Source organism: Armigeres subalbatus, chromosome 3 (genome assembly GCF_024139115.2).
Source record: "Armigeres subalbatus isolate Guangzhou_Male chromosome 3, GZ_Asu_2, whole genome shotgun sequence".
NCBI lineage: Eukaryota > Metazoa > Arthropoda > Insecta > Diptera > Culicidae > Armigeres > Armigeres subalbatus.
The window spans coordinates 337,123,936-337,149,505 of record NC_085141.1 but is presented as its reverse complement, the minus strand read 5'-3'; the positions used below and the strand labels follow the sequence as shown (position 1 = coordinate 337,149,505).

Genomic DNA, 25,570 nt, shown 5'->3' with positions numbered 1-25,570 from the left:
AAAGGAAGCTTGCGGCCCTCTTGAAAGGAGACTTCCGGGCCTCTTGAAAGGAGGCTTCCGGGCGTCTTGAAAGGATGCTTCCGTATCTCTTGAAAGAAGGCTTCCGGGCCTCTTGAAAGGAGGCTTCCGGGCCTCTTGAAAGGAGGCTTCCGGGCCTCTTGAAAGAAGGCTTCCAAACCTCTAGAAAGGAGGCTTTCGTGCCTCTTTAAAGGAGGCTCCCGGGCGTTTTGAAAGGAGGCTTCCGGGCCTTTTGAAAGGAGGCTTCCGGGCCTCTAGAAAAGAGGCTTCTGGGCCTTTTGAAAGGAGGCTTCTGGACCTCTTGAAATAAGGCTTCCGGGCCTCTTGAAAGAAGGCTTCCGAACCTCTTAAAAGAAGGCTTTCGAACCTCTAGAAAGGATACTACCGAGCCTCTTGAAAGAAGGAGGCTTCCGGGCCTCTTGAAAGGAGGCTTCCGGGCCTCTTGAAAGGAGGCTTCCGGGCCTCTTGAAAGGAGGCTTCCGGGCCTCTTGAAAGGAGGCTTCCGGGCCTCTTGAAAAAAGGCTTCCGGGCCTCTTGTAACGATGCTTTCGGGCCTCTTGAAAGGAGTTTTCCGGGTCTCTTGAAAGAAAACTTTCAGGCCTCTCGAAAGAAGGCTTCCGGTCCTCTTGAAAGGACGCTCCCGGGCCTCTTGGTTTTGAAAGGAAGTTTTTGGGCTTTGTGAAAGAAGGTTTCCGGGCCTTTTGGAAGAAGGCTTGCGGGCCTTTTGAAAGGAGGCTTCCAGGCCTCTTGAAAGAAGGCTTCCGGGGCTCTTGAAAGGCTACATGTCGCTACCGCCGAAGAACTTTCAGGTACCCCTCCCGATCAGGCCTTGTATCTACCTCTCAACATCGTCCATAATCCGAAGAAGCCTGAAAAAATTGTCTCGTTTGGGACGCTAAACGCTTCTGGACGGATTCCCGCACCGTGTGTAGTTGGCTCAACTCGGATCAACATTGCTACAACCAATTCGTTGCATTTCAAGTCGGCGAGTTTCAGGAGCTGACGAAGGTAGCGACTGGCGATGTGTTCCGACCAAACTAAACATCGCAGACGTGCTGATGAAGTGGGGTCAAGGTCCGCCGTTACAAAGTAAGAGAGAATGGTTTTGTGTACCCTCGTTCCTATATTGGCCACAAGAACTGTGGCCAACGCGAGAAGTAGGGTTTGAAGAAATCAACGAAGAAATTCGAGGTGTGGTTCTGTGCCACTGGGCGATCAACGTCGAACCGATATCAAGCTGGACATAACTTTTGCGAGTGACAGCAACCGAGGTACGTTCCATCGCCAACTGTCGGCTGAAGAAGTCGACGGCAGCGATTTACGAAGCCTTAAAAGCGCCTCTTCGGCGGGAAGAGCTTGTTGTAGATTTCCCGACTAGGTAGAGCAAGGTGGAAACTACCAATAGATGGAACGATCACAAACACTGTGGGCTATGAGCACCAACAAAACACAAAGCGAATATTTCAGTTTAAACGTAGCTTATATTAATTTTTATCGTGGCCTATTCTCACACCTGACCTCAAGACCTATCCTCTACTCTATGGCTCGATGCCCATACAATCGTTTTCTTAAACTAATGGAAGGTACTCACGCTACCGCTCCGCGGAGCCAACGACACACCGCTTGCCACTGTGCCGTTCATGTTGTTTGGTTCCGCCACCAGGCAGACTCTGGACGCAGCGACCACCCACCGACGATCACTCGATAGCCGCATCGAGGCAAACACCACACTTCCGATGTCTCACTTCTTGGTATCCGTCGGCTTTCACTGCGATGCTATGCCGTCCGTCCGTCCCAACGCGGACCACCGCTCACAATCGTTCTAACACCACGAACACACGCTGATAATCGGTTGGTTACTTTGGCTTGTCCAATCCACGCACCGCGGCAGGCTTGCGCCTCATAGCAACACCCAGTCACGGTACGGTAACAAGAAGCGAGAATGTATAAAACAAAAAGACCCTGCAATGTTCATTCATTTATTTAGTTAACATCTAAACAGATAACACTGAATCAATAATTTGACGCCACAATGCACGGTTCGAGGCCGCATCTCTCCATCCTCGGATACGCCCCACGCTCGCCAAGTCGTTCTGCACCTGGTCTGCCCATCTCGCTCGCTGCGCTCCACGCCGTCTCGTACCTGCCGGATCGGAAGCGAACACCATCTTTGCAGGGTTGCTGTCCGGCATTCTTGCAACATGTCCTGCCCATCGTACCCTTCCGGCTTTAGCTACCTTCTGGATACTGGGTTCGCCGTAGAGTTGGGCGAGCTCATGGTTCATTCTTCGCCGCCACACACCGTCTTCTTGCACACCGCCAAAGATGGTCCTAAGCACCCGTCTCTCGAATACCTGAGTGCTTGCAAGTCCTCCTCGAGCATTGTCCATGTTTCATGTCCGTAGAGGACTACCGGTCTTATTAACGTCTTGTACATGACACATTTGGTGCGGTGGCGAATCTTTTCGACCGCAGTTTCTGCTGGAGCCCGTAGTAGGCCCGACTTCCACAGATGATGCGCCTTCGTATTTCACGACTAACATTGTTGTGAGCTGTTAGCAAGGATCCGAGGTAGACGAATTCCTCGACCACCTCGAAGGTATCCCCGTCTATCGTAACACTGCTTCCCAGGCGGGCCCTGTCGCGCTCGGTTCCGCCCACAAGCATGTACTTTGTCTTTGACGCATTCACCACCAGTCCAACTTTTGTTGCTTCACGTTTCAGGCGGGTGTACAGTTCTGCCACCTTTGCAAATGTTCGGCCGACAATGTCCATGTCATCCGCGAAGCAAATAAATTGACTGGATCTGTTGAAAATCGTACCCCGGCTGTTACACCCGGCTCTCCGCATGACACCTTCTAGCGCAATGTTGAACAACAGGCACGAAAGTCCATCACCTTGTCTTAGTCCCCGGCGCGATTCGAACGAACTGGAGTGTTCGCCCGAAATCTTCACACAGTTTTGCACACCATCCACCGTTGCTTTGATCAGTCTGGTAAGCTTCCCAGGGAAGCTGTTCTCGTCCATAATTTTCCATAGCTCTACGCGGTCTATACTGTCGTATGCCGCCTTGAAATCAACGAACAGATGGTGCGTTGGGACCTGGTATTCACGGCATTTTGAAGGATTTGCCGTACAGTAAAGATCTGGTCCGTTGTCGAGCGGCCGTCAACGAAGCCGGCTTGATAACTTCCCACAAACTCGTTCACTAATGGTGACAGACGACGGAAGATGATCTGGGATATCACTTTGTAGGCGGCATTAAGGATGGTGATCGCTCGAAAGTTCTCACACTCCAGTTTGTCGCCTTTCTTGTAGATGGGGCATATAACCCCTTCCTTCCACTCCTCCGGTAGCTGTTCGGTTTCCCAGATTCTGACTATCAGTTTGTGCAGGCAAGTGGCCAGCTTTTCCGGGCCCATCTTGATGAGCTCCGATACCATCCTTACCAGCGGCTTTGTTGGTCTTTAGCTGTTGAATGGCATCCTTAACTTCCCTCAAGGTGGGGGCTGGTTGGCTTCCATCGTCCGCTGAACTGACGTAGTCATCTCCTCCGCTGCCTTGACTTTCACTGCTTGTACTCTCAGCGCCATTCAGATGTTCCTCGTAGTGCTGCTTCCACCTTTCGATCACCACACGTTCGTCCGTCAAGATGCTCCCATCCTTATCCCGGCACATTTCGGCTCGCGGCACGAAGCCTTTGCGGGATGCGTTGAGCTTCTGGTAGAACTTGCGTGTTTCTTGAGAACGGCACAGCTGTTCCATCTCCTCGCACTCCGCTTCTTCCAGGCGGCGTTTCTTCTCCTGAAAAAGGCGGGTCTGCTGTCTCCGCTTCCGTCTATAACGTTCCACGTTCTGCCGGGTACCTTGCTGCAGCGCGACCGCCCGCGCTGCGTCCTTCTTCTCCAGAATCTGTCTGCACTCTTCGTCGAACCAATCGTTCCGTCGACTTCGACCCATATATCCGACGTTGCTCTCCGCTGCGTCGTTAATGGCGTTAATGACTGTATTCCAGCAGTCCTCAAGAGGGGCCCCATCGAGCTCACCCTCTTTCGGCAACGCTGCCTCGAGATGCTGCGCGTATGCAGTGGCGACATCAGGTTGCTTCAGTCGCTCTAGGTCGTACCGCGGCGGTCGTCGGTACCGAACATTGTTGATGACGGATAGTTTTGGGCGCAGTTTAACCATCACCAGATAGTGGTCAGAGTCAATGTTAGCGCCACGATATGTCCTGACGTCGATAATGTCGGAGAAGTGCCGTCCATCAATCAGAACGTGGTCGATTTGTGATTCTGTCTGCAGTGGTGATCTCCAGGTGTACCGATACGGGAGGCTGTGTTGGAAGTAGGTGCTACGAATGGCCATATTCTTGGAGGCGGCGAAATCAATTAGTCGTAGGCCGTTTTCGTTCGTCAGCCGGTGAGCGCTGAACTTTCCAATAGTCGGTCTAAACTCCTCCTCTTGGCCAACCTGAGCGTTCAAATCTCCTATGATGATTTGGTGGCTTGGGCAGCTGTCGTACTCACGTTCCAGCTGCGCGTAGAATGCGTCCTTATCATCATCAGTGCTTCCGGAGTGTGGGCTATGGACGTTGATTATGCTGAAGTTGAAGAACCGGCCTTTGATCCTCAACCTGCACATTCTTTCATTGATCGGCCACCACCCGATCACGCGCCTTTGCATATCGCCCATCACTATGAAAGCTGTTCCCAGCTCGTGTGTGTTGCCGCAGCTCTGGTAGATGGTATGATTACCTCTAAACGTTCGCACCATTGATCCCTTCCAACAAACCTCCTGCAGCGCTACGATGCCGAATCCACGGTCCTTGAGCACATCGGCGAGTATGCGTGTGCTGCAATGTACATGTGCCCTTTAGTCGGAGATGTTAACTGGAGTTCGTATTTTCACTCACCCTTAGCGGGGTCTTCTGTTGTCCGGTTGAACGATTTTTCTGGGCGATTCACTTCTCCTCCGTTACCGAAAAGCAGATATGGTCGCTAATTTGCTGCGATAGCCTGCTTCGAGAGGGTGTTTCGCTTTCCACGACGTTTCCTGTACGACGGTCTCGGGCGAGCGTTTTACGTGCTGGGTTCTTCCTCTTCTCCAGATTCAATTATGCCGCCAGAGCAACCGTGCAAACGTATTGCCAGTGCTGCGACACGACGAGGTTCACGAATGTTTCTTTATTGAAATCAGGCTAAATCCGTTGCCTCAAATTTCACCAAACTGTGCACTTTTAATGCGGACTTAGTTTTGTCGCACTGGGTTTGTGTGCAGTCCGCTCTGTGGTCTGGCTGGCACTGAGCGTGGGATGGTGATGTCGCTCGCTTCTCTGTCGCGCATATGTGTGTGTGCTGATGAGAGATCAGTGATTGGTAGCGCGATTGCCAATAAGTGAGAATTGCGTGAGTTCTTTCTTCTCTTCTGTCCGTTATGGCCCGTTTACATATGAGCTAGTTCTAGCGGACAATGGACTATCCGACAATACTAGCGCGATATTAGCACAATGTAAACGCTTATTAGCGAGGACAATTCCTGTTTACATTACGCTAATATTGCGCTAGTATTGTCGGATAGTGCATTGTCCGCTAGAACTAGCTCATATGTAAACGGGCCATTATGGCCCGTTTACATATGAGCTAGTTCTAGCGGACAATGCACTGTCCGACAATACTAGCACGATATTAGCATCATGTAAACAGGAATTGTCCTCGCTAATAAGCGTTTACATTATGCTAATTTCGTGCTAGTATTGTCGGATAGTGCATTGTCCGCTAGAACTAGCTCATATGTAAACGGGCCGTTAGACGTTGATCCCATGGTGGTTTCTTGTGCGTCGTTTCAACGCCATGCGTGTATGTGTCCGATCGCAACCTCTGCAGTTCCAATCGTCGCGATGTACCGTGGCGTGGATGTATTTTTGTTGCACAGCCTATTTACTGCTAGCCTATTTACGACGTCGCATTGACAGTCCTAGTTGCAGCATAAAGGGCAACATGTTAGCTCGCACCTAGTAGTAGTGTAAGACGATCCCCACCAGTGCGTAAATAAAGCTAAAATAGCAACCTCTATCATGACGCGAACTCGCACCGGTCGTTGGTAAACGGGTTTGGGAAATGTAAACGCAACCTTCGGTGAATAGCGAGTTGGCAAATTTGGCGACCCGCTCCAACCGTTGCCAAACCATCACACGGAAATAAAGAGTAACGCATAAATAAAAAATGTGCCGCATTCTGAAAAATTGTTCGGTTATTCATCATCAAAACCATTGTGATGGAGGTCAGTTTAGTTTGGATTTCAACTGATTGGCGGCGCTAGTGCATATGAAATAACCTGATAGGTTAGATATCTCGAAATCTGGAATTTTTAGAATATTGGCGTCTTCTACAAAGTTGTTCGGGAGGTCAAAACCATCATGACGAAAACAATTTGAAATACAACCGCTTGGCGGCGCTAGTGAATTGGAAATAACCTAAAAGGTTAGATATTTCGATAGTTGAAACACAGACAAACAGACATAACACATTGAACAATCCCTCATCAAATTCATCGTCATTCAAACACTAACGACATCTGTTGATTTCAGTTAGTTGGGCAAATCACGAACCAGATGGCGGTAGTGAGCAAACGTCAAACTCAAGCAAATCCGATGCGCGCGCCACGAGTGATCGATTGGCCAACTAATGATTATTTGAATCGACCAGTAAATCATTGAACGATGGAAATTTGATGAGTGTTATGTCTGTTTGTCTGTGGTTGAAATCTTAAGAATATTGATGTTTTCTACAAAGTTGTTCGGATGATTAAAACCATCATGATGAAAGCAAGTTTATTTAATAATACAACCGCTTGGCGGCGCTAGTGTATTAGAAATAACCTGATAGGTCAGGTATCTCAAAATATGTAATTTTTAGAATATTGCCGCCTTCTACAAAGTTGTTCGGGTGGTCAAAACCATTATGACCAACGCAGCTTTAGATTAAGATTTAACCGCTTGGTGGCGCTAGTGTATAAGAAATAACCTGCTAGGTTAGATATATCGAAAACTGAAATTTTTAGAATATTGCCTTATTCCACAAAGTTGTTCGGGTGGTGAAAACCGTCATGATGCATGCAAGTTTAGTTTTAAACACAATCGCTTAGCGGCGCTAGTGTATAAGAAATAAATTGATAGGTTAAATATCTCAAAATCTGAAATTTTCAGAATATTGCCGTATTCTACAAAGTTACTTGCCATAAGACGAGTTCGTACAATTCCATTTAATTCCACCACTTGGTTGTACCTTTGACAGATACTTATTTCGACTTCTACAGTAAAGCCATCTTCAGTGTCTCGTACTTGACTCGATTCGACTCAACTGGAACGAGTATTGCGGTTTCAAACTAAACTTCTGGTTTTGACTACCCTTTTAAATCTTACATATTAACCAACCTAACAGATCAAGACAAAATTTTCAAATCGACTTATCTGCTTTTGTAAACAAAGATTCAAACGACGATTTGACGAATCTGATTGCTCTCCCTCGCAAACCAGCACCACCAATAGGTAGATGAAGGTTTCCGCTACCTGTTGATGGTGTTGGTTTGCGTGGGAGAGCTATCAGATTCGTCAAATTGTCGTTTGAATCTTTGTTTACAAAAGCAGATAAGTCGTTTTGAAAATTTTGTCTTGAGATAATTCGGATAACTTTGTAGAAGATGGCCATTTTCTAACTCTAACGGATTTAGAAATATTTAACCTAACAGGTTATTTCTCATACACTAGCGCCGCTATGCGTATGAATTCCAAACTAAACTAGTCTTCATCATAAATGTTATGGCTACCCGAACAACTTTGTATCCACCTCACTAAATTATTGCATATAAGCTAGCGCCACCTAGCAGATGTGTGTCTTGCTAATCTGATAATCACAAAATGCATTACGCACATATTTATATTACAAAAGTTGGAGCGCGTTCTGAAAGATTTGAAAATAAATAATATTTTTTTCCTGATTTTATTTATTTCCGTGTTTGCCTCAATAGCAACCGGATATTCACCACCGGTGCGAAGCATGATTGCATTTCAACAACCTTGATAGAAACAACCGGTGCGAGAACAAGTGCATAAATAAAATATGAACGCATTTCGTTCCTATACTAGACGCTCATTTGGATACACATCGGTGGGGATCGTCTAAGAGATGCAAAAAGGAAAGATGCGATGGCGGTGGTGAATAGCGAAGAAAAGTTGAAAAGAAAGGTGAAAAGAAAGAAAAGTTAGTCAAAAATAAATGTCTAATCTAATCGAACACAAACGCAGCCAGTACAAAAAAAAGCATCCAAGAAAATCATTGAGATACATAGATGACGTCCAATAATTTGTCTTGTCAATATTGAGGCTCACAGCATACCAGTGGTATGACATAAACTTCAAAACGGCCAGGCCCACTGCGTTGTGTTTACTGCAGAGATGATTCTTCGAGATGTATCGTGTTCAAGTAGTCACTTCAACATAATGCATATCACGAATCTACAGGGGTTGAAGGATGCGTGAACATACCGTACCATACGCACCGCGTTTTTTTTTCAAGTTCTTATTTCGGTAGTTGTATATAAATATGTAGTGAAATGGATAACATTATAATAAGAAATTATATCAAATTTTATATATATTTGTAGAATATAACATCAACTAGGAGTCAAAGTTAACTCGGGATGTACATCTCTTGTAAAAGAAGCTGGAAATTGTAAAGAATTTAATTATTGTCAGATTTTCTGGATATGATACACTGCGCGGCGTTTGTAGTGTTCCCAAATGGGTATACTTGCACAAAACTTCACGCGGCGAATGACTGTCGAAAGGTACGGCCGCGGCAAACGATACACCGCAATGCTATTCACCCATAAGAATCAAGTAAACGGGGTGCAGAAAGCGCGGCGGTACCTTTCATGAAGGGTTCGCCGCGTGCAATTTTGAGAAAATCAGGCAATATTATTTGTTATGAGTATCAGATAGCAGGTCATGTGCCAGGACGTCGTCTGCATAAAGATTACATGACAGGTTGTGAAGCTTTCCTTCCTGGGATGTTTTGTAGTGTACTATGAAAATGTTAAATCATGAAAATATGAAGGTACATAAGACGCCACGCACCTAGTTTTGAAAAAAAAAAACTTCTACTCAGTGAATCCTATTAATGTCAATGTACCTATCTAGCTAGATTCAAGCGTAGCTACGACTCATCATCATCAAAAAACACATCAGAAAAGTATTGCAAGAAAGGGGGAGATCTCACTTTATTATTAATGAGGAAAGAGGCCCACCTCAGTGCATTAACTATTCCCAGCTCCAAAACACAAAAGTTAGTCAAAAATAAATGTGAACAATTTCATAATACTTAAATGCAGATACGGTAAAACTAAAAATCCCTATTAGGAGTGACTTTGGACTACAAATTAGGTTGATCCGTCGTAGAGTATATTCAGTTTCACGGCAAAATCCGCTTACCAAAAATAGGGTATTAGGACCTTACTTCAACATACGAAGAAAAAGGTAGTACAGAGGAGAGGAAACCAGTTTATTTGTGAGTAAATTGAACACCTTATTATTGTACAATTGAAAATAAAATAATTTACAGTTTAGCATTGCAGAAAACAAATCAGCTGCTCATAAAATTTGGTTTCCATGTCGGGAAAATCTCCCAAAAGCGAAGCAGATGGCAACGGTATAGTGCTATGTAGTGAATGCGATACCATCCCTGTATCCAGTCAGATATAGACGAATAGAATATTATAAAACCCCTGTGCAAACTGATTAATTAAAATGTTATTCAAATTATCGACAAGTTTAATGTCATCAAGATAGCCGTATGACATGTTACCGAAATCTTAAGACAATTATTAGCGTGATGGTTGCATACAAGTATTCAAGATCGTTCTTTCTCGTGACTAACTCGGATTAAAGTACACCGCGTACTCACACGCAAATTGATGCTTGTTTACAAACAAAATTTCCAAATCGAAATAAGTGTTCTTTATGAGTTGGAATTTTTATCGCCGGTTTGATTTTTGGGTAATTTGTTAGTGCTATGATTAAAACGAATGCCTTCAAGAAAGATGTGATGGAAGTATGCCGAACCTGTATGGCAGCAAATCAGAACAAGCGCCAACGTAAGCAGATTCCGATTTTTTCCATGCTGGATGGTGCAGTCATAGCGAACATAATTACGGAATGCACCGCCGTTCAGGTGAGTAGAATTTGTTTTTTTTTTGTAATATTCATGTGGTCGGGGTTCTGCCAAAACGCACCAAGCGGCTTATTGACTGACTTGTGATTATTTTGATCGTAAAAGTAAAACGGGAATCATTTTAAATCAATTCATCCACACATTTATTGTGAGATATCCTTAGTTATGGGGTAGAAGGAAATCCAATACGATTTTTATTCAATTAAATTTGCTAAGCATAAGCTTGGGTAGAAAAATTGTGTAATTTTTGTTTGCGCTTGGTGCGTTTTAGCAGATTCCCGGCCATGTGTATTAAATAGGCGACTCATTCACCTTTTAGCTGTAACTGTTAACTACCTTTCCACGGGTATGCCACAATGAAATTCTATTAGTTACGTGTAAGTGCAAAAGATCACAAAATTTCAATCATTTAGTATAAGCGTATGTATAGCTAATGCAACTAGCGCTTTAACTTCGTAACTAGTGGAATTTAAGCAACGAACCGTTAGGCAGACTTATAGAAAACACAAAATTTAACAAACAACATATTTTGAAATTAATGCTCTGAAATGTGTTATTGACGAACCACTCAATGATGGAAACCATTCTTGCTGTTGGTATCATTTTAACGGTCACCAATAAGGTCTGAGCAACAATACATGTTTTAGCTATTGCTCGACCCTAGACCCATTGGCCTACATTGTGTTGATGGAGTGGTTCAAAACGTAATATGTAATATAGGACTATCGTTGTTATTTTAAAATATAAACGAGCTCGGTGGTCCAGTGGCTACCGCTTCTGCCTTATAAGCAGGAGGTCGTGGGTTCAATTCCAGGCTCGTCCCTTTCCTACTTTGTATTTCTATCTTTGTTCTTTCTGTGTTTCACGTTCTACCAAAACGATTCCTACTGTTATAACCTTCCACACAATCCCAAAACCTCCCGTGGCACCTATGAGAGGTCGTAGAGTTCTCTGCATTTTTCTTAAGTAGGTGTCCATCTAACCATCCTTCCCCTTCCTCAGCATTCGCAAGGACGTGGCCAGGACAGATCTCGACTATTGGAGAGTGCATTGATTATATCTTAGAGATAGGGATTAGTACCAAATCAATATCTGTGGTAACGGATAAAAGTTATATGCTACTCTCATACAATAGTCTTGGCTTGTACCACCTACGAATTTGTGCGAATTGCTCAATGCTAATGCAATGGTAATGCTAATGTTAATCGTTGTAATTTTCAAATATAGGTACTGGAAATAACATCTTTCCAAACGAATGCATGTTTTTGGTACATGGTAATTGGTGCTCTATTAAAAACGATAGCCTGTTAGTACAAGACTTTTGATCAGGTCAAGGAAAGTTATTTTTAGGAGATACAATTTAGGATACAGTTTTCTAAATGACGGTCTGGATGACACCAGCTATTATGGTGGTCATCTTTGATATGCATCCAAAGAATATTTTCTCCAATACTTACTCAAGTATTTGTATGTAATCGCAATTTCAATTTTATGAACAGATTGACGAGAATGATGCCCTACCTGCGGTAATTTGTACCGAATGTTTTTCAACATTGAAATCGGTGATCGCCTTTATAAAAACCGCACGTATTTCCGATCGCGAGCTACGTAAGATTGGCGAGCAAGAACAAGCCGCAGTATGCAGTCAAATAAAGGCAGAAATATCCGAGGAAATCCACTTCCATAACATAAAATGTGAACCCCTGGAGTCCTTGGTAGATGGAACTGGTGAAGATGCTGCTTCCGAGAGTGATAATGGTGTACCTGGCAATGATAGCGATAGCGATTGGAAAGCAAGCGATGAAGAGTTGTTACGATCGGTAAAGCGTACTAAGCTTGAATCGAAATCCAAGGCAAAACGTCGGAAAAGAGTTGAACGTCAACCGGTGCAAAGTGAAGACGATTTGAAACTTAACGAAAAAGAGCAAGAATGGTTCACGGTTATTACAATTGATCCTGGCAATCATATTTGCTGCGGTTGCTTACAGATATTCAAGACAGCCGAGGAGTTGGACACTCATCGTAGCACATCCCATGTTTGGAAAAATGAAAAAATGCGAAAACCAAATTCAAAACCGCTCTGCAACGGTTGCCTCCTCAGGTTCAAATCAACGCATAGTTTGAACTACCACATTAATCGTGTGCGACTTTTGAAAGTTATTTGGGAATGCAAAAAATGCAAACTTCGTTTCAAAATCGCCGGTACCCGGCGAAAGCATCTCAGAGGACATCGGGATGACGAGCCTGTGGCTTTGATAGCCCGGGTCAAAGAAACAACCAAACAAGAACTCGGTTGGGTCTGCTGTGGTACAAAGTGCAAAGAATCGTTCACAACCGAGCAGGATCTAATGGCTCATACGAAAGCAGCTCATTGGATCGAAAAGCAGGAAGCGGACCTGGAGTCTACTGATAAGCCGGAACAGTGCCAGGTGTGCTACCGAAGATTTGCGGACAGTAGAGGATTGATTGCCCATCAGAAACGGAAATACAAGCACAGAAATCAGCAATGTGCGCTATGTGGACTGAAATTTTTCGGTGCCTTCGATCTACGCGCACACGAAGCAATCGAACATGGAGGTAGGGAATACAAATGTGACATATGCGATAAGAAATACATCTCGAAGTTAACTTTGATGCAGCATGTCAAAACAATTCACACGGATGAGAAGCCCTATCAGGTATTTGGTACAGCAAAATTTTGAAAAAGTTTGCCTACTCAAATTTGCATTTTTACAGTGTGCCGTTTGCGGGATGAGATTTCGACTGAAGTATGGATTAAAAACTCACATGTCCAATCATATAGACAATCCGCAGTACAAGTGTGAGGTAAGATTGTAGCAAATAAATATGATAAAAAATCTATTACTATCTGCAATCATTAGACTGATTTGTTGAATTTCTTTCGGTAACAAATGTCATTCGAATATTAATACACACTTAAACTATCATTTGGTTGGTCAACATGATAATTAATAAAAATAATTAAATACATCATAAATGTTAAATACTGTTGACTTATTCAATTTGCTTGATTAATTCAATGTTCTGTCGAAATTTTAACGTCATTTAATGATAATTCAGGAATCATCAGCCTCTCCACCACTTATTTTAAAACATTGATTCTACGTGATGTTACGATAATATGGAAATTTTTCAAACTTAAACGTGCATTTTATATTAGAATTATTATACAGGTAGCTTATAGATCTAATTTTCACTGGTAATGAAGTTATATGATGTTTCGTAGGATTCTATTTATCAAGTGATAAAGTTCGAAGCTTGAAAAAATTATATAAAACTAGATTTTTCTGCCCAATGGAAGGCAAATTGAATGACCTTTTCTGTTAAGCTTCCAATTGAAAAGAAAGTATCAACAAGTATCAATTTTTTTGCAGGTTTGCTCGAAAATGTTCAAAGCGAAACTACACCTACGCTATCACATGCGAACTCACACTGGAGAGCGACCGTACAAATGTAGATTTTGCAGCCACGCCTTTGCCAACCATCCCAACTTCAGGAGACATGAAATGACTCATACAGGTAATTTTCTCTCTATCACAATATCTTTTGAATGAAATTATGGATTTGCCATGGTTGGAACGATCAAACTCGGCTACAACATGATACAATAAATCCTTTGACAATATATTTTGTGAAAAAAAAACTAACAATAAGACCTAACCAAAGCCTTCATATCTCCTATGTGTCGTAATCTGACGTTTCGCCTAGCTACTCCTCCGCGTTAGGACCGTCACCGGCCACTGAAACGATTCTCACGCTTCGACTGATGGGGGCGGTGCCACCCGCTTATCCGGTCGAAGCGGAGCCGGTCCTCCGAAGGGCTCCCACGCTCAAGTAGCGGAGCTGGTCAACACGTCGGCTCCCACGCTTCGACTGGCGGGTGCGGTGCCACCCGCTTGCCCGGATCGAAGCGGAGCTGGTCCTCCAGGCGGCTCCCACGCTCAAGTAATAGAGCGGAGCTGGTCCTCCAGGCGGCTCCCACGCTTTGCCGAATAGAGCGGAGCTGTGGCTGCCTGTTCCGCGTCCGTCGAAAAAGTGACGAGTTCACTGTCATGCATGCGCTTTTATACTCGAAGAACATGTACTGTTAGCGATGCGGTAGTCGTACGTCATTTCGTTTATTTTATTTTCAATATGAGCATTGTATGCAGTTCAGCAAAATATGTTTTAGATTCGAATGCAGGTGGTCCGTTTTTAGTAAATAATTTACATAATCATTTTTTTCGTTTTTAATTTATTTATTTTTTATTTCTTGGTTATTATTTTTAAACATACAGAATTTTCATTCACGCTGGTACATATATATACTACATTACTCCTCTCCTGTACTCTTGCCAAAGGTTTAAAATCTGTTATTATGTTATGCTAAACATTGATACTCAAAAATCGAGCATTGCAATTTTAAATAACAATAGTCTTTATATCTGATCTATCAAATCAGAAATTGGATTAATAATCTTCTCCACACATCAAATCTTATATTTTCGATCTTCAAAACCCAGCCTACAATTGATTTGATCACGCAATCATGAATAGAGCTTGTCAGGCTCTACAACGAAAATCTTGTATCCGAATCAGAAAAGGCAACAATTATCTTCTTCGCATATCAAATCTTACTTTTTCAAACCCCAAAACCAAAACAATATTTTGGTCATGTAATCATGAATAGAACTTGTCAGGCTTAAAAACTTGCATACGAATCTGGAAAAAGCATAAATGATCTTCTCCTCCTTGCATATCAAATCTTACTTTTTCGAGCTCCAAACTCCAAAAACCAAACAAAATGATTTCGGTCATGCAATCATGAATAGAACTTGTCAGGCTCTACAACGCCAATCTTGCATCCTAATCAGAAAAAAAGGCTACAATGTTCTTTTTCGCATATCAAATCTAATTTTTTTCAAACTCCAAAAACCAAAGTACAATTGATTTCGGTCATGCAATCATGAATAGAACTTGTCAGGCTCTACAACGTCAATCTTGCATCCGAATAAGAAGAAAAGCATCAATCATCTTCTTCGCATATCAAATCTTACTTTTTCGAACTCCAAAAACCAAACTCCAAAACCCAAAAAAATAATTCGATCATGCAATCATGAATAGAACTTGTCAGGCTCTACAACGTCAATCTTGTATCCGAATAAGAAGAAAAGCATCAATCATCTTCTTCGCATATCAAATCTTACTTTTTCGAGCTCCAAAAAACAAACTACAATTGGTTTTGTTTATGCAATCTTGAATAGAACTTGTCAGGCTCTATAACGTCAATCTTGCATCCGAATAAAAAAAACAAGCGTCAATCATATTTTTCGCATATCAAATCTAACTTTTTCGAATTCCAAAAACAAACAAAAATGATTTCGATCATGCAATCATGAATAGAACTTGTCAGGCTCTACATCGTCAATCTTGCATCCGAGTCTGAAAAAAACAAGCGTCAATCATCATCTCCGTATATCAAATCTTACTTTTTCGAACTCCAAAAACCAAACTCTAAAATCCAAAATAAATGATTTTGGTCATGCAATCATGAATAGAACTTGTCAGGCTCTAACAACGTCAATCTTGCATAGGAAAAAAAACTAAGCGTCAATCATCTTTTTCGCATACCAAATCTAACTTTTTCGAATTCCAAAAACAAACAAAAATGATTTCGATCATGCAATCATGAATAGAACTTGCAGGCTCTACAACGTCAATCTTGTATCCGAATAAGAAGAAAAGCATCAATCATCTTCTTCGCATATCAAATCTTACTTTTCCGAACTCCAAAAACCAAACTCCAAACCCAAAAAAATGATTTCGGTCTTGCAATCATGAATAGAACTTGTCAGGCTCTACAACGCCAATCTTGCATCCTAATCAGAAAAAAAGCTACAATGATCTTTTTCGCATATCAAATCTTACTTTTTCGAACTCCAAAAACCAAACTCCAAAACCCAAAATAAATAATTCGGTCATGCAATCATGAATAGAACTTGTCAGGTTCTACAACGCCAATCTTGCATCCAAATAAAAAAAAGCAACAATGAACTTCTTCGCATTTAACATCTTACTTTTTCGAACTCCAAAAACCAGCCTACAATTGATTTCGGTCCCACTATCATGAATTGAACTTGTCAGGCTCTGCAACGTCAATCTTGCATCCGAATCAGAAAAAAAAGCATCAATGATCGTTTTCGCATATCAAAATTTTCCGAACTTCAAAAACCAGCCTACAATTGATTTCGGTCATGCAATCATGAATAGAACTTTTCAGGCTCGGCAACGTCAATCTTGCATCCGAATCCGAAAAGCATTAATAATATTCTTCGCATATCAAATCTCTCATGTTAGTACTCCGAAAAGCAATCAACAGTTGATTTCGAACATTCAATCATGGACGGAACGTATCAGGCTCTACGTCAATGATCTTCGCATATCAAACCTTACATTTTCGAATTGCAAAAACCAGCCTACAACTGATTTCGCCAATAATGGAAAGAACTTGTCAGGCCTACCATATTTATCTGTTCACGGCCTTTTCCAACAGGGTCACATCTTTATCTGACCACCGCCTTTTCCATCGGGGTCTCTTATTCATCAGACCACCGCCTTTTCTATCGGGGTCTCTTATTCATCAGACCACCGCCTTTACCATCGGGGTCTCTCATTCATCAGACCACCGCCTTTTCCATCGGGGTCTCTTATTCATCAGACCACCGCCTTTTCTATCGGGGTCTCTTATTCATCAGACCACCGCCTTTACCATCGGGGTCTCTCATTCATCAGACCACCGCCTTTTCCATCGGGGTCTCTTATTCATCAGACCACCGCCTTTTCCATCGGGGTCCCTTATTTATCAGACCACCGCCTTTTTCATCGGGGTCCCAAATTATCGACATCCGTCTTTTTCATCGGAGTCCAGACTCTACCAAAACTTTTAAGTTTTACTTACAAGTTTCCATCGTAGATTCGGCATCTACCGTCCACGCCATTGTCGTAATCTGACGTTTCGCCTAGCTACTCCTCCGCGTTAGGACCGTCACCGGCCACTGAAACGATTCTCACGCTTCGACTGATGGGGGCGGTGCCACCCGCTTATCCGGTCGAAGCGGAGCCGGTCCTCCGAAGGGCTCCCACGCTCAAGTAGCGGAGCTGGTCAACACGTCGGCTCCCACGCTTCGACTGGCGGGTGCGGTGCCACCCGCTTGCCCGGATCGAAGCGGAGCTGGTCCTCCAGGCGGCTCCCACGCTCAAGTAATAGAGCGGAGCTGGTCCTCCAGGCGGCTCCCACGCTTTGCCGAATAGAGCGGAGCTGTGGCTGCCTGTTCCGCGTCCGTCGAAAAAGTGACGAGCTCACTGTCATGCATGCGCTTTTATACTCGAAGAACATGTACTGTTAGCAATGCGGTAGGCGTACGTCATTTCGTTTATTTTATTTTCAATATGAGCATTGTATGCAGTTCAGCAAAATATGTTTTAGATTCGAATGCAGGTGGTCCGTTTTTAGTAAATAATTTACATAATCATTTTTTTCGTTTTTAATTTATTTATTTTTTATTTCTTGGTTATTATTTTTAAACATACAGAATTTTCATTCACGCTGGTACATATATATACTACACTATGTAGCTATCATCAATCAAATGTGGAAACGATTTGAACGAATCAGCTTCGTTACACAGTTTCGGTTGTTGTCTGTAACAAAGAACAAAGGAGAAATGTGACAAATTTACGAATTGAAATTATGCTGCAAAGTAGTAGTAGCGCAAAGAAGGAGTCTCACCAACATGGCAGACCTCGTAAGCACTGATAGTTCCTTTGGACATTGCTCATCTGTGTCAACCTCCCATAGTCTGATCCATGGATGGATACATGATTGATATCTTGGAGGGCACCCTTCCAGTGGTCAGCCATGTATCCAACCATAGATCAAACTTATGAAGGTAGCCACAGATGGGCCAGCAAGTTTGAAAACAACATCCGGCATTCCGTGAACATCGGGGTTCTGCAGGACTCTCGATTTCGACGGTGATCTGCCGTTTGTATCCGAGCAGGTGCGACGACTTCGATCTGTTATTTATAAAAACATAGACAATGCAAGATCCGCATCAGGGATGCGAAATCTGAACAGTTAGCTGGCATACCGCCGCTGAACTATGGTCTTCGGCATGCTGCCAGAAAATGTATTCCTGTTCGTATACGCCAACGACATCCTCCTCGTTGTTGTCGGAATTACACCCGGTCGGACCAGAATTAAGACGTAGGCTGCCGTGAGTGGCGGTTTATCGGTTGGCCACATCCGTAGCCTTCACCTTCACTAGTTGATAGCGACCACCATCAATTATGGTGAAGGCTACGGATGTGGCCAACCGATAAACCGCCACTCACCGCAGACTACGTCTTAAGTTCTGGAGTGGACGTAGACCGGAAGCTCACTTTTATGCCACATTTCCGGGTAGTGCAGAATATATGTAAGACCCACATCGAACAACGCCGAACAAACAACAGATTCACCAGGTTGAAAGTAGGCCGGTGTCAGGCCATTTGGCCGAATGCCGTTTAGCCAAATAGTTGAAAAATTTACCTCAGATTACGAGTAGTGAAGAAGTAGTGAGAAATAAGAATTGAACAGAGAACTAATAACTGATAAATGAGAAATATGAACTGATAATAAGAAACTGGGAACTAAGAACTGAGGACTGGAAACTGCGAAGAAAGAATTGAGAACCAAGAAACAGGAAGCGAGAAATCAGAACTGCGAAGCAAGAATTGATGCGAAGGTGTGAAATAAGAGAAGCGAGAAATGAGTACATATTGAAAAGTGAGAAATTATTAATCCTTATTCTTTCTTTCTGCCTTTCGTTCATATTGCTTCTTTCTTCCTTCTTCATTTATGCTCTTTCTTCTGCATTCCTTTGTTCTTCATACTTCTTCCTTCTTTCTTCCTTTGTTCCTCATACTTCTTCCTTCTTTCTTCCTTTGTTCCTCATACTTCTTCCTTCTTTCGTTTTCCTTCTTCCTTCATTTTTCTTCCTTTTTTATTTTTCAGTTTTCCTTCTTTCTTCTTCCTTCCTATTGCCTCCTTCCATCTTTCTTCCTTCTTTCTTCTTCCCTCCTATTGTCTCCTTCCATCTTTCTTCCTTCTTTCTTTTTTTTCTTCCTGCCTTCTTTGTTTTGCCTTACTTGTCCCTTCTTCCTTCTCGCTTCTTCCTTATTCTTTCAACCTTTTTCCTTCGTCCTTCTTCCATCTTCTTTCCTTTTTCTTCCTTCTACCATCTACTTCGTTTTTCCTTCTTCATTCTTTCCTATTCCTTCTTTCTTTTTCATTCCTTATTCCTTATTTCATTCGATCTTCCTTCTTCCTTCCTTCTTCTTTCTCCTTTGTTTTCTATATTGTTCATTCTAATTCTCACTTCTCGCTTCGTTTTTCTCAACCAGTTTAGTTCTTCTGACAAAGCTCCTTCCGTTATTGTGCCAGTTGGTCGTCGGGCCACTCGAGTTCAGTACAATCAAAGTTAATTGCCTATATATATATATCCCTTAATTTTAAAGAATGTTTTGCTTAATGCTAATTAAAAAAAAACTTTTAAAAAATAAAAAATAAACTAATTGAAATCGATTTACTTATCTGTATCTATAAATTTTCTTTCCAGATGATAAACCCCATAAGTGCTCACATTGCGAAAAGTCTTTCATTTTAAAACGCATGCTAAAAGAGCATGAAAGAACTCACAGTGGGCGTTGTGAAGATAAGAAAGCACTTGCAACGACAAACCTAACCTCAACAAAAAAGGAGTTAAAAAAGACAACGCCGATCAAAGAGCATCGCAATGATTGATAAGCATCTGGCTCAATAACTACATATTATGATGATACCACAGACAAACAGACATAACACTCGTCAAATTTCCATCGTTCAATGATTTACTGGTCGATTCAAATAATCATTAGTTGGCCAAACAATCACTCGTGGCGTCGTTAGTGTTTGAATGACGATGAATTTGATGAGTGAATGTTAAATGTGTTGTCTGTTTGTCTGTGATGATACTGTGATGACAAAGTGCTACGCAAAACAGTTTCACAATATAAATATGAAATCAAATAAAATATCGAATTGGATATCTTTCATTCTAGGACTAAAAGAAAATATCTCTACAACTCGATTGCAACATTGCTGTCTAATGAGCAGCTCGAAGTTGTTCTCGTCCTTTTTTGTCAACAAACGGACATGAGAAGGATGGGAATAACTTCGAGCTTCTTCGAGCTGCTCATTGAACAGCATTAATGTTAATGTTTTGAGAGTGTTCTGAAAACTCAGATGTGAGTATGGTACATTATGTGGAACATTTTGATTTGAAAAATATGTTGGAGGTAACCACTTTCCTTCTACACGCTAAAAATGAACTACTCAAAATTGAGTCGAATCCGACTCATTTTCATTAAAAACGGGACAACTCAAAATTTGAGTAAAAGATACTACTTCAATAAAATGATGATTGCACTTAAACTAGGAGTCTGTTTGTCGTAAAATGCACTTAGATAGATAGATAAACTTGATTCGAATCTGTCGTATTAAAAATTGATGGAAGGCCAAGCTTAACTTTCGCGAAATCATCATTTTATTGAAGTAGTATCTTTTACTCAAATTTTGAGTTGTCCCGTTTTTAATGAAAATGAGTCGGATTCGACTCAATTGTGAGTAGTTCATTTTTAGCGTGTATGGGACTCGAACCCACGATCCTCACCACGCTAGACTGGTGCTTTTAACCAACTAAGTTACGAAGGACCTACATTGGCCTTCGCAACTTAGCGCCTACTGAATGAGCCCGAGGTTTCCAAATCGGACGCACAGCCAAAGCACTCACAAAATCCATTTCTCAAGGCAACAATTCCGCATGTGTATCCAGTTTTCCGCAAGCGGTAATGGCCGCCGGCGTGCCTGCGGGAGGGCGATGCCAGAGTAAACGCGACGTGCGATGCGACGCGACGCGACAGTGCAATTTGACAGCCTGTTGATAATGATTGTTAATCTTTTCCGTGAGTTGCGTCGCATCGCATCGCACGTCGCGTTTACTCTGGCTTGCCCCTTAGGGTGAAGCCAGAGTAAACGCGACGAGCGATGCGACGCGACGCGACTCACGTAAAAGAATAACAATCATTATCAACAGGCTGTCAAATTGCACTGTCGCGTCGCGTCGCATCGCACGTCGCGTTTACTCTGGCGGGCACCTTAGTCTCTGGACATTTCTGGAGATCAACTACACTTACCGCTCCGAGCATTCTGACCAATGTGGCATATCCAGTTTTCTGCGAGCGGTAATGACCGCCAGCTTGCCTGCGGGTTAGTCTCAGATTTGACATTTCTGGAGGTTAACTGCACCCACCGCTCCGAGCATTATGATCAAAATGCTCGAAACGGTGGTTGCAGTTGACCTCCACAAACGTCAAATCAGAGACTAACCCACAGACGAGTGGGCGGCCATTACCGCTCGCTGAAAACTGGATAAGAAGGTGCTGATGAAGTGAATTCCGAGCCGACAACACACTCAACACCTGCACCGCTCTGAATATTTAGACAATCTTTGGTTACGGGCCGATGCCCACGTAGCGTTTTTGACGTAGGACTTACGTCTTTCTTTACTATACTGAGTGTCATTTAGATTTTTTGGAAATCGAGAGCGTTACGCTGGAAGGGAAGATTTTGAACGTTACTAGCGACTTTATCTTTCGATGGATTTTCAAGATTTTTATATCATTCGACTCGGACACTCTCCACCATTTTGCCTATTTCATTGAAACTTAAGATTATTAACGATAAGCTATTGAAAATTTCAATTCTTGTTAAAGCCAGTAAAAATTTCATATGTAATCAATCCCGTGCATTTCTAACACGGACATCAGAAAGCGGTATGTCACGGGCCTTCAGGTCTACCGGAAGATTTTCTTTGTGTATAAAAGAAGCAGTGCCTGCCGTGTGCGAGTCATTACAATTTGTGACAGCAGCGCGTACTGACATGCTTTTTGCTCGCGCATTTTTCGTTTCGTTCGTTCGTTCGCTGTGTTTACCTACACAGTGACAGCATGCAGTCACCAGCGGTAGAACTGCCGGTGGGTCTGCGAATATGCATGAAAGAAGTGGGCGCATTTTTTTGTCATTCTGTGCTTGATGATGGTCGGATGCATTGGTGTCGGTTGCGATGGATGCTATCGCCCATCGCATCGCTCGGAGTTCACGGCTAGAGGCCGATAATGGCTGAGGCAGCGAGGGCAGCGGTGGTGGATGAAGAAATTAGAGAGATTTGGTCTGCTCATCCAGGTGATTGGTTTCATAATCCACATGATCCCGGGATGGGTACGAGTCATGTCATATGACTGACCATATGTTAAGTTGTGCTTGCTACTAAACGACACGTACATTAAAACATGGTTCTGATTCCCCAGCAAAACAAATCAACTACACTGATGAAAATAAAAATTTGATTAAAATAATTACTTTCATTTATTTGCAAAAGGCATTAGCAATTAAAGATACACAATCAGCAATAGTGTTAATATCCATTTTAGATTAGAAAATTTCGCTGTATTACATGTAAATCTTTTAAAAAAAGTCCGCATTAAATTAAATTACAAATTAAATAATTTTTCGTTGGCGTATTAGCAGTACCTCCTCTATTTTAGTAGGGTTACTGCTCCTTGACTTGTTTCTTATTGTTGTGATTTTTTCCAGCAGTAAGCACGCATGTTAGCAAAAAGAAGCAACAAAATTGGTGCTGTATTTCTTTGTTTGGAAAACGGAACAGTTCCCCTAAAATAACACATTTTGCCCAAGTCTGAAAATTTTATAAATAGAATTTTTAAACTTCAAATACTAGGTATCATCAATAAGAAATCTATAAATGGCCTACATTTGCTTGAGTATATAATAGTTAGAAACAAAGCAACTCTAATTATGTATTTAATTATTGGTTTTATTTCCAGAAGTTTTGAATACAAATTGCTAATAATTCTACACAGCATGGACACAGCATACCTATAATCAAACTTCATAGATATACAAGTCCTATACATGTCCAAGTCGTTATACAAGTCCTACGTCTACTCGCGGTTATGTTGAAAACATTACCCATAGCTCGTTTTTCAAGCTGCGTGCACGCCGCGTCCACGCAAGGTACCCAGCAATGAGAATCCAGCTTTCCACGCTCAGTAATGGCGGCTTGTCGGTGTGTAAAAATCAATCGGTCGCTGTACTGTTTGACACTAGCTGGAGGAAAACTCACTGTCGAAAAGGCCTTTTTTCCCTTCCCCTCACCCAGGAACGCTAGTGAGCTTTCCTCCAGCTAGTGTCAAACAGTACAGCGACCGATTGATTTTTACACACCGGTAAGCCGCCATTACCGAGCGTGGAAAGCTGGATAGATAGAAGGTGAGGAAGAAGACCAAATGCAAGCGTATTAGTGGGTGATAGAAAATGTAAACAGCAAATGGTGACGTACATATTTGCATGGGTTCTTATGGGAGCTCGTTCGAATGTAGTAGTGAAAGCTTTTTCGCATATACACGAAAGGCACGCACACAATATATGAATTTCCATACCTTAGTATTTATTTACATTGAGTACCCAGCATCAAATGTAGTCGTGTACACGTTTACGTGTGCATTGCTCTATTTGATGCTACTCACTTAAAATAAATCGCCGAATTCGGTAAAATTTTACCGAAATCTCAACAGCAGAACTGTTCGGTAAATAATTTAACTGATTTTCGGTGATTTTGACAGTTGAGCAATGGAAAAAACAAAAAATCTGTAAAATAAATTACCGAACAGTTCTGCTGTTGAGATTTCGGTAAAATTTACCGAATACGGTGAAATGAGTTAAGTGTGTAGGTATTATGCATCTCGAGACAAAATAGAATACTGCGGCTTCCTGCTGGTTGCTTCTCAGGTAATCGTAACGGTCACTAAACACGACAGTGTCAATGAAAATCTTACCCACCGTATGCACTTGTCATGATAAATACCCTCCATGTACTCAGTGACTCCGGTTGCCTCTCACTAATATACTACTAAAAATCCACACATATTTATTGGCAAAAATCCATAGATTTAACTTATGATGAATATCAGCGCACACATAACCATTCTCCACGCGAACTACTAATGAAATATATATCCAAATAAACTTTATGTGTGGTCTCGTATTAGCAATTATTTAATTTATGTGTGGTTCTATATCGATTATATTAGGGTGGAGTTATTGCAAAAATTTATAACGGCGACACATATATCTTATACAGATATTTTTGGCAGTGTACAATCGAACACTGCTGTCATTTGGCGAAAAGCACGTGGTTTTGTTTTGAGCGGGAATCTTTTAACACCGCGGCTATCTTGACGTTTACCTTCGTAGTCGAGCCTGCGAGCGTAATAATGTCGTTTTCGGTTTTAGACCTGGGTCAGGTCCGACCCCGACTCTGAATAACCGAACGAAAAACGAATCGGGATCATCGGGATCGAGTCAGTATGATGGTGTTAGTGAAATCTCAAGCCCTATCATCTGTTTTGTTTTCAGTTCGCACTGCCAGCTGATAGGCAGAAATATAAATATTTTATCAGATTTCATACAGATTTTATCTGTTGAATTTTGTTATTAGTGTTATTTTGTTTCTTATTATATAAATTGAATGGGGAAGTCAGATTTTTCTTCTGTTCTTCTGTTAGAAGCTTGTGATGAATGGCGACGGCAATGTGGATTGCCGTGAAGGAATTTTGGCGCTCTGGAACATTTCCGGTAATTATGCCAATCCGTGTTTCCCATTAAACTGTTATACTGGTTCTAAGTGGCGTTCTGGATAACAGTGATTGTGTTACATTTGAATTATCAATTATGCCATTCAAATGTGATAGAACAAGAAAATATGGAAACACTTTGTAAAAAATCCAATAGAAAATTTATTGAGATTTGGGGCCTTTTATTTTAAAATAAAGAATCAAATCGCACAGGAGATTCAACATAATAAATATCAACGGGGTAAAATATGTCTTTGTCGGTTTTTAACGAATTACAACTAAAAATCCTTCTTCGACTCTAAAATTATGCTCAATTCATATAAAACTGTTCCTAAATTTACATTTGAATTTATTTTCTGGCCAAGTATCATCTGGAGTGTTACTAGGTAGCAAATATACCCTCTGCAAGGTGAATATTTAATAAAACTATTGTAAATAATCAGAAAAACGTATCATTTGTTGATGGCAATATAGTTATCACTGCCTTATAAAGGGTTAATACATTATGTTTATATTCTTCAAATCCGTAACCT

The 25,570-nt window shown here is 42.0% G+C and overlaps 1 protein-coding gene across 1 annotated transcript; it reads left to right on the top strand.

Annotated features, from left to right (window-relative positions):
• Positions 1–9,972: 9,972 nt before the first annotated feature.
• LOC134221350 (zinc finger protein with KRAB and SCAN domains 7-like) lies at positions 9,973–20,357 on the top strand. Its single transcript, XM_062700546.1, has 5 exons — positions 9,973–10,244; positions 11,744–12,922; positions 12,981–13,070; positions 13,640–13,784; positions 19,904–20,357. Exons 1-5 carry the CDS (start codon positions 10,086–10,088, stop codon positions 20,086–20,088), a joined length of 1,758 nt encoding a protein of 585 aa, XP_062556530.1. The 5' UTR covers positions 9,973–10,085; the 3' UTR covers positions 20,089–20,357.
• Positions 20,358–25,570: the final 5,213 nt, after the last annotated feature.

What these genes read in the sequence shown, in the direction of transcription:
- LOC134221350 (XM_062700546.1), top strand. Translation starts at nt 10,086, where the DNA reads ATGATTAAAACGAATGCCTTCAAGAAAGATGTGATGGAAGTATGCCGA. An exon ending in CGGATGAGAAGCCCTATCAG is followed by an intron (nt 12,923 to 12,980) that starts GTATTTGGTACA and finishes GCATTTTTACAG; the next exon opens with TGTGCCGTTTGCGGGATGAG. An exon ending in ACATGAAATGACTCATACAG is followed by an intron (nt 13,785 to 19,903) that starts GTAATTTTCTCT and finishes TTTTCTTTCCAG; the next exon opens with ATGATAAACCCCATAAGTGC.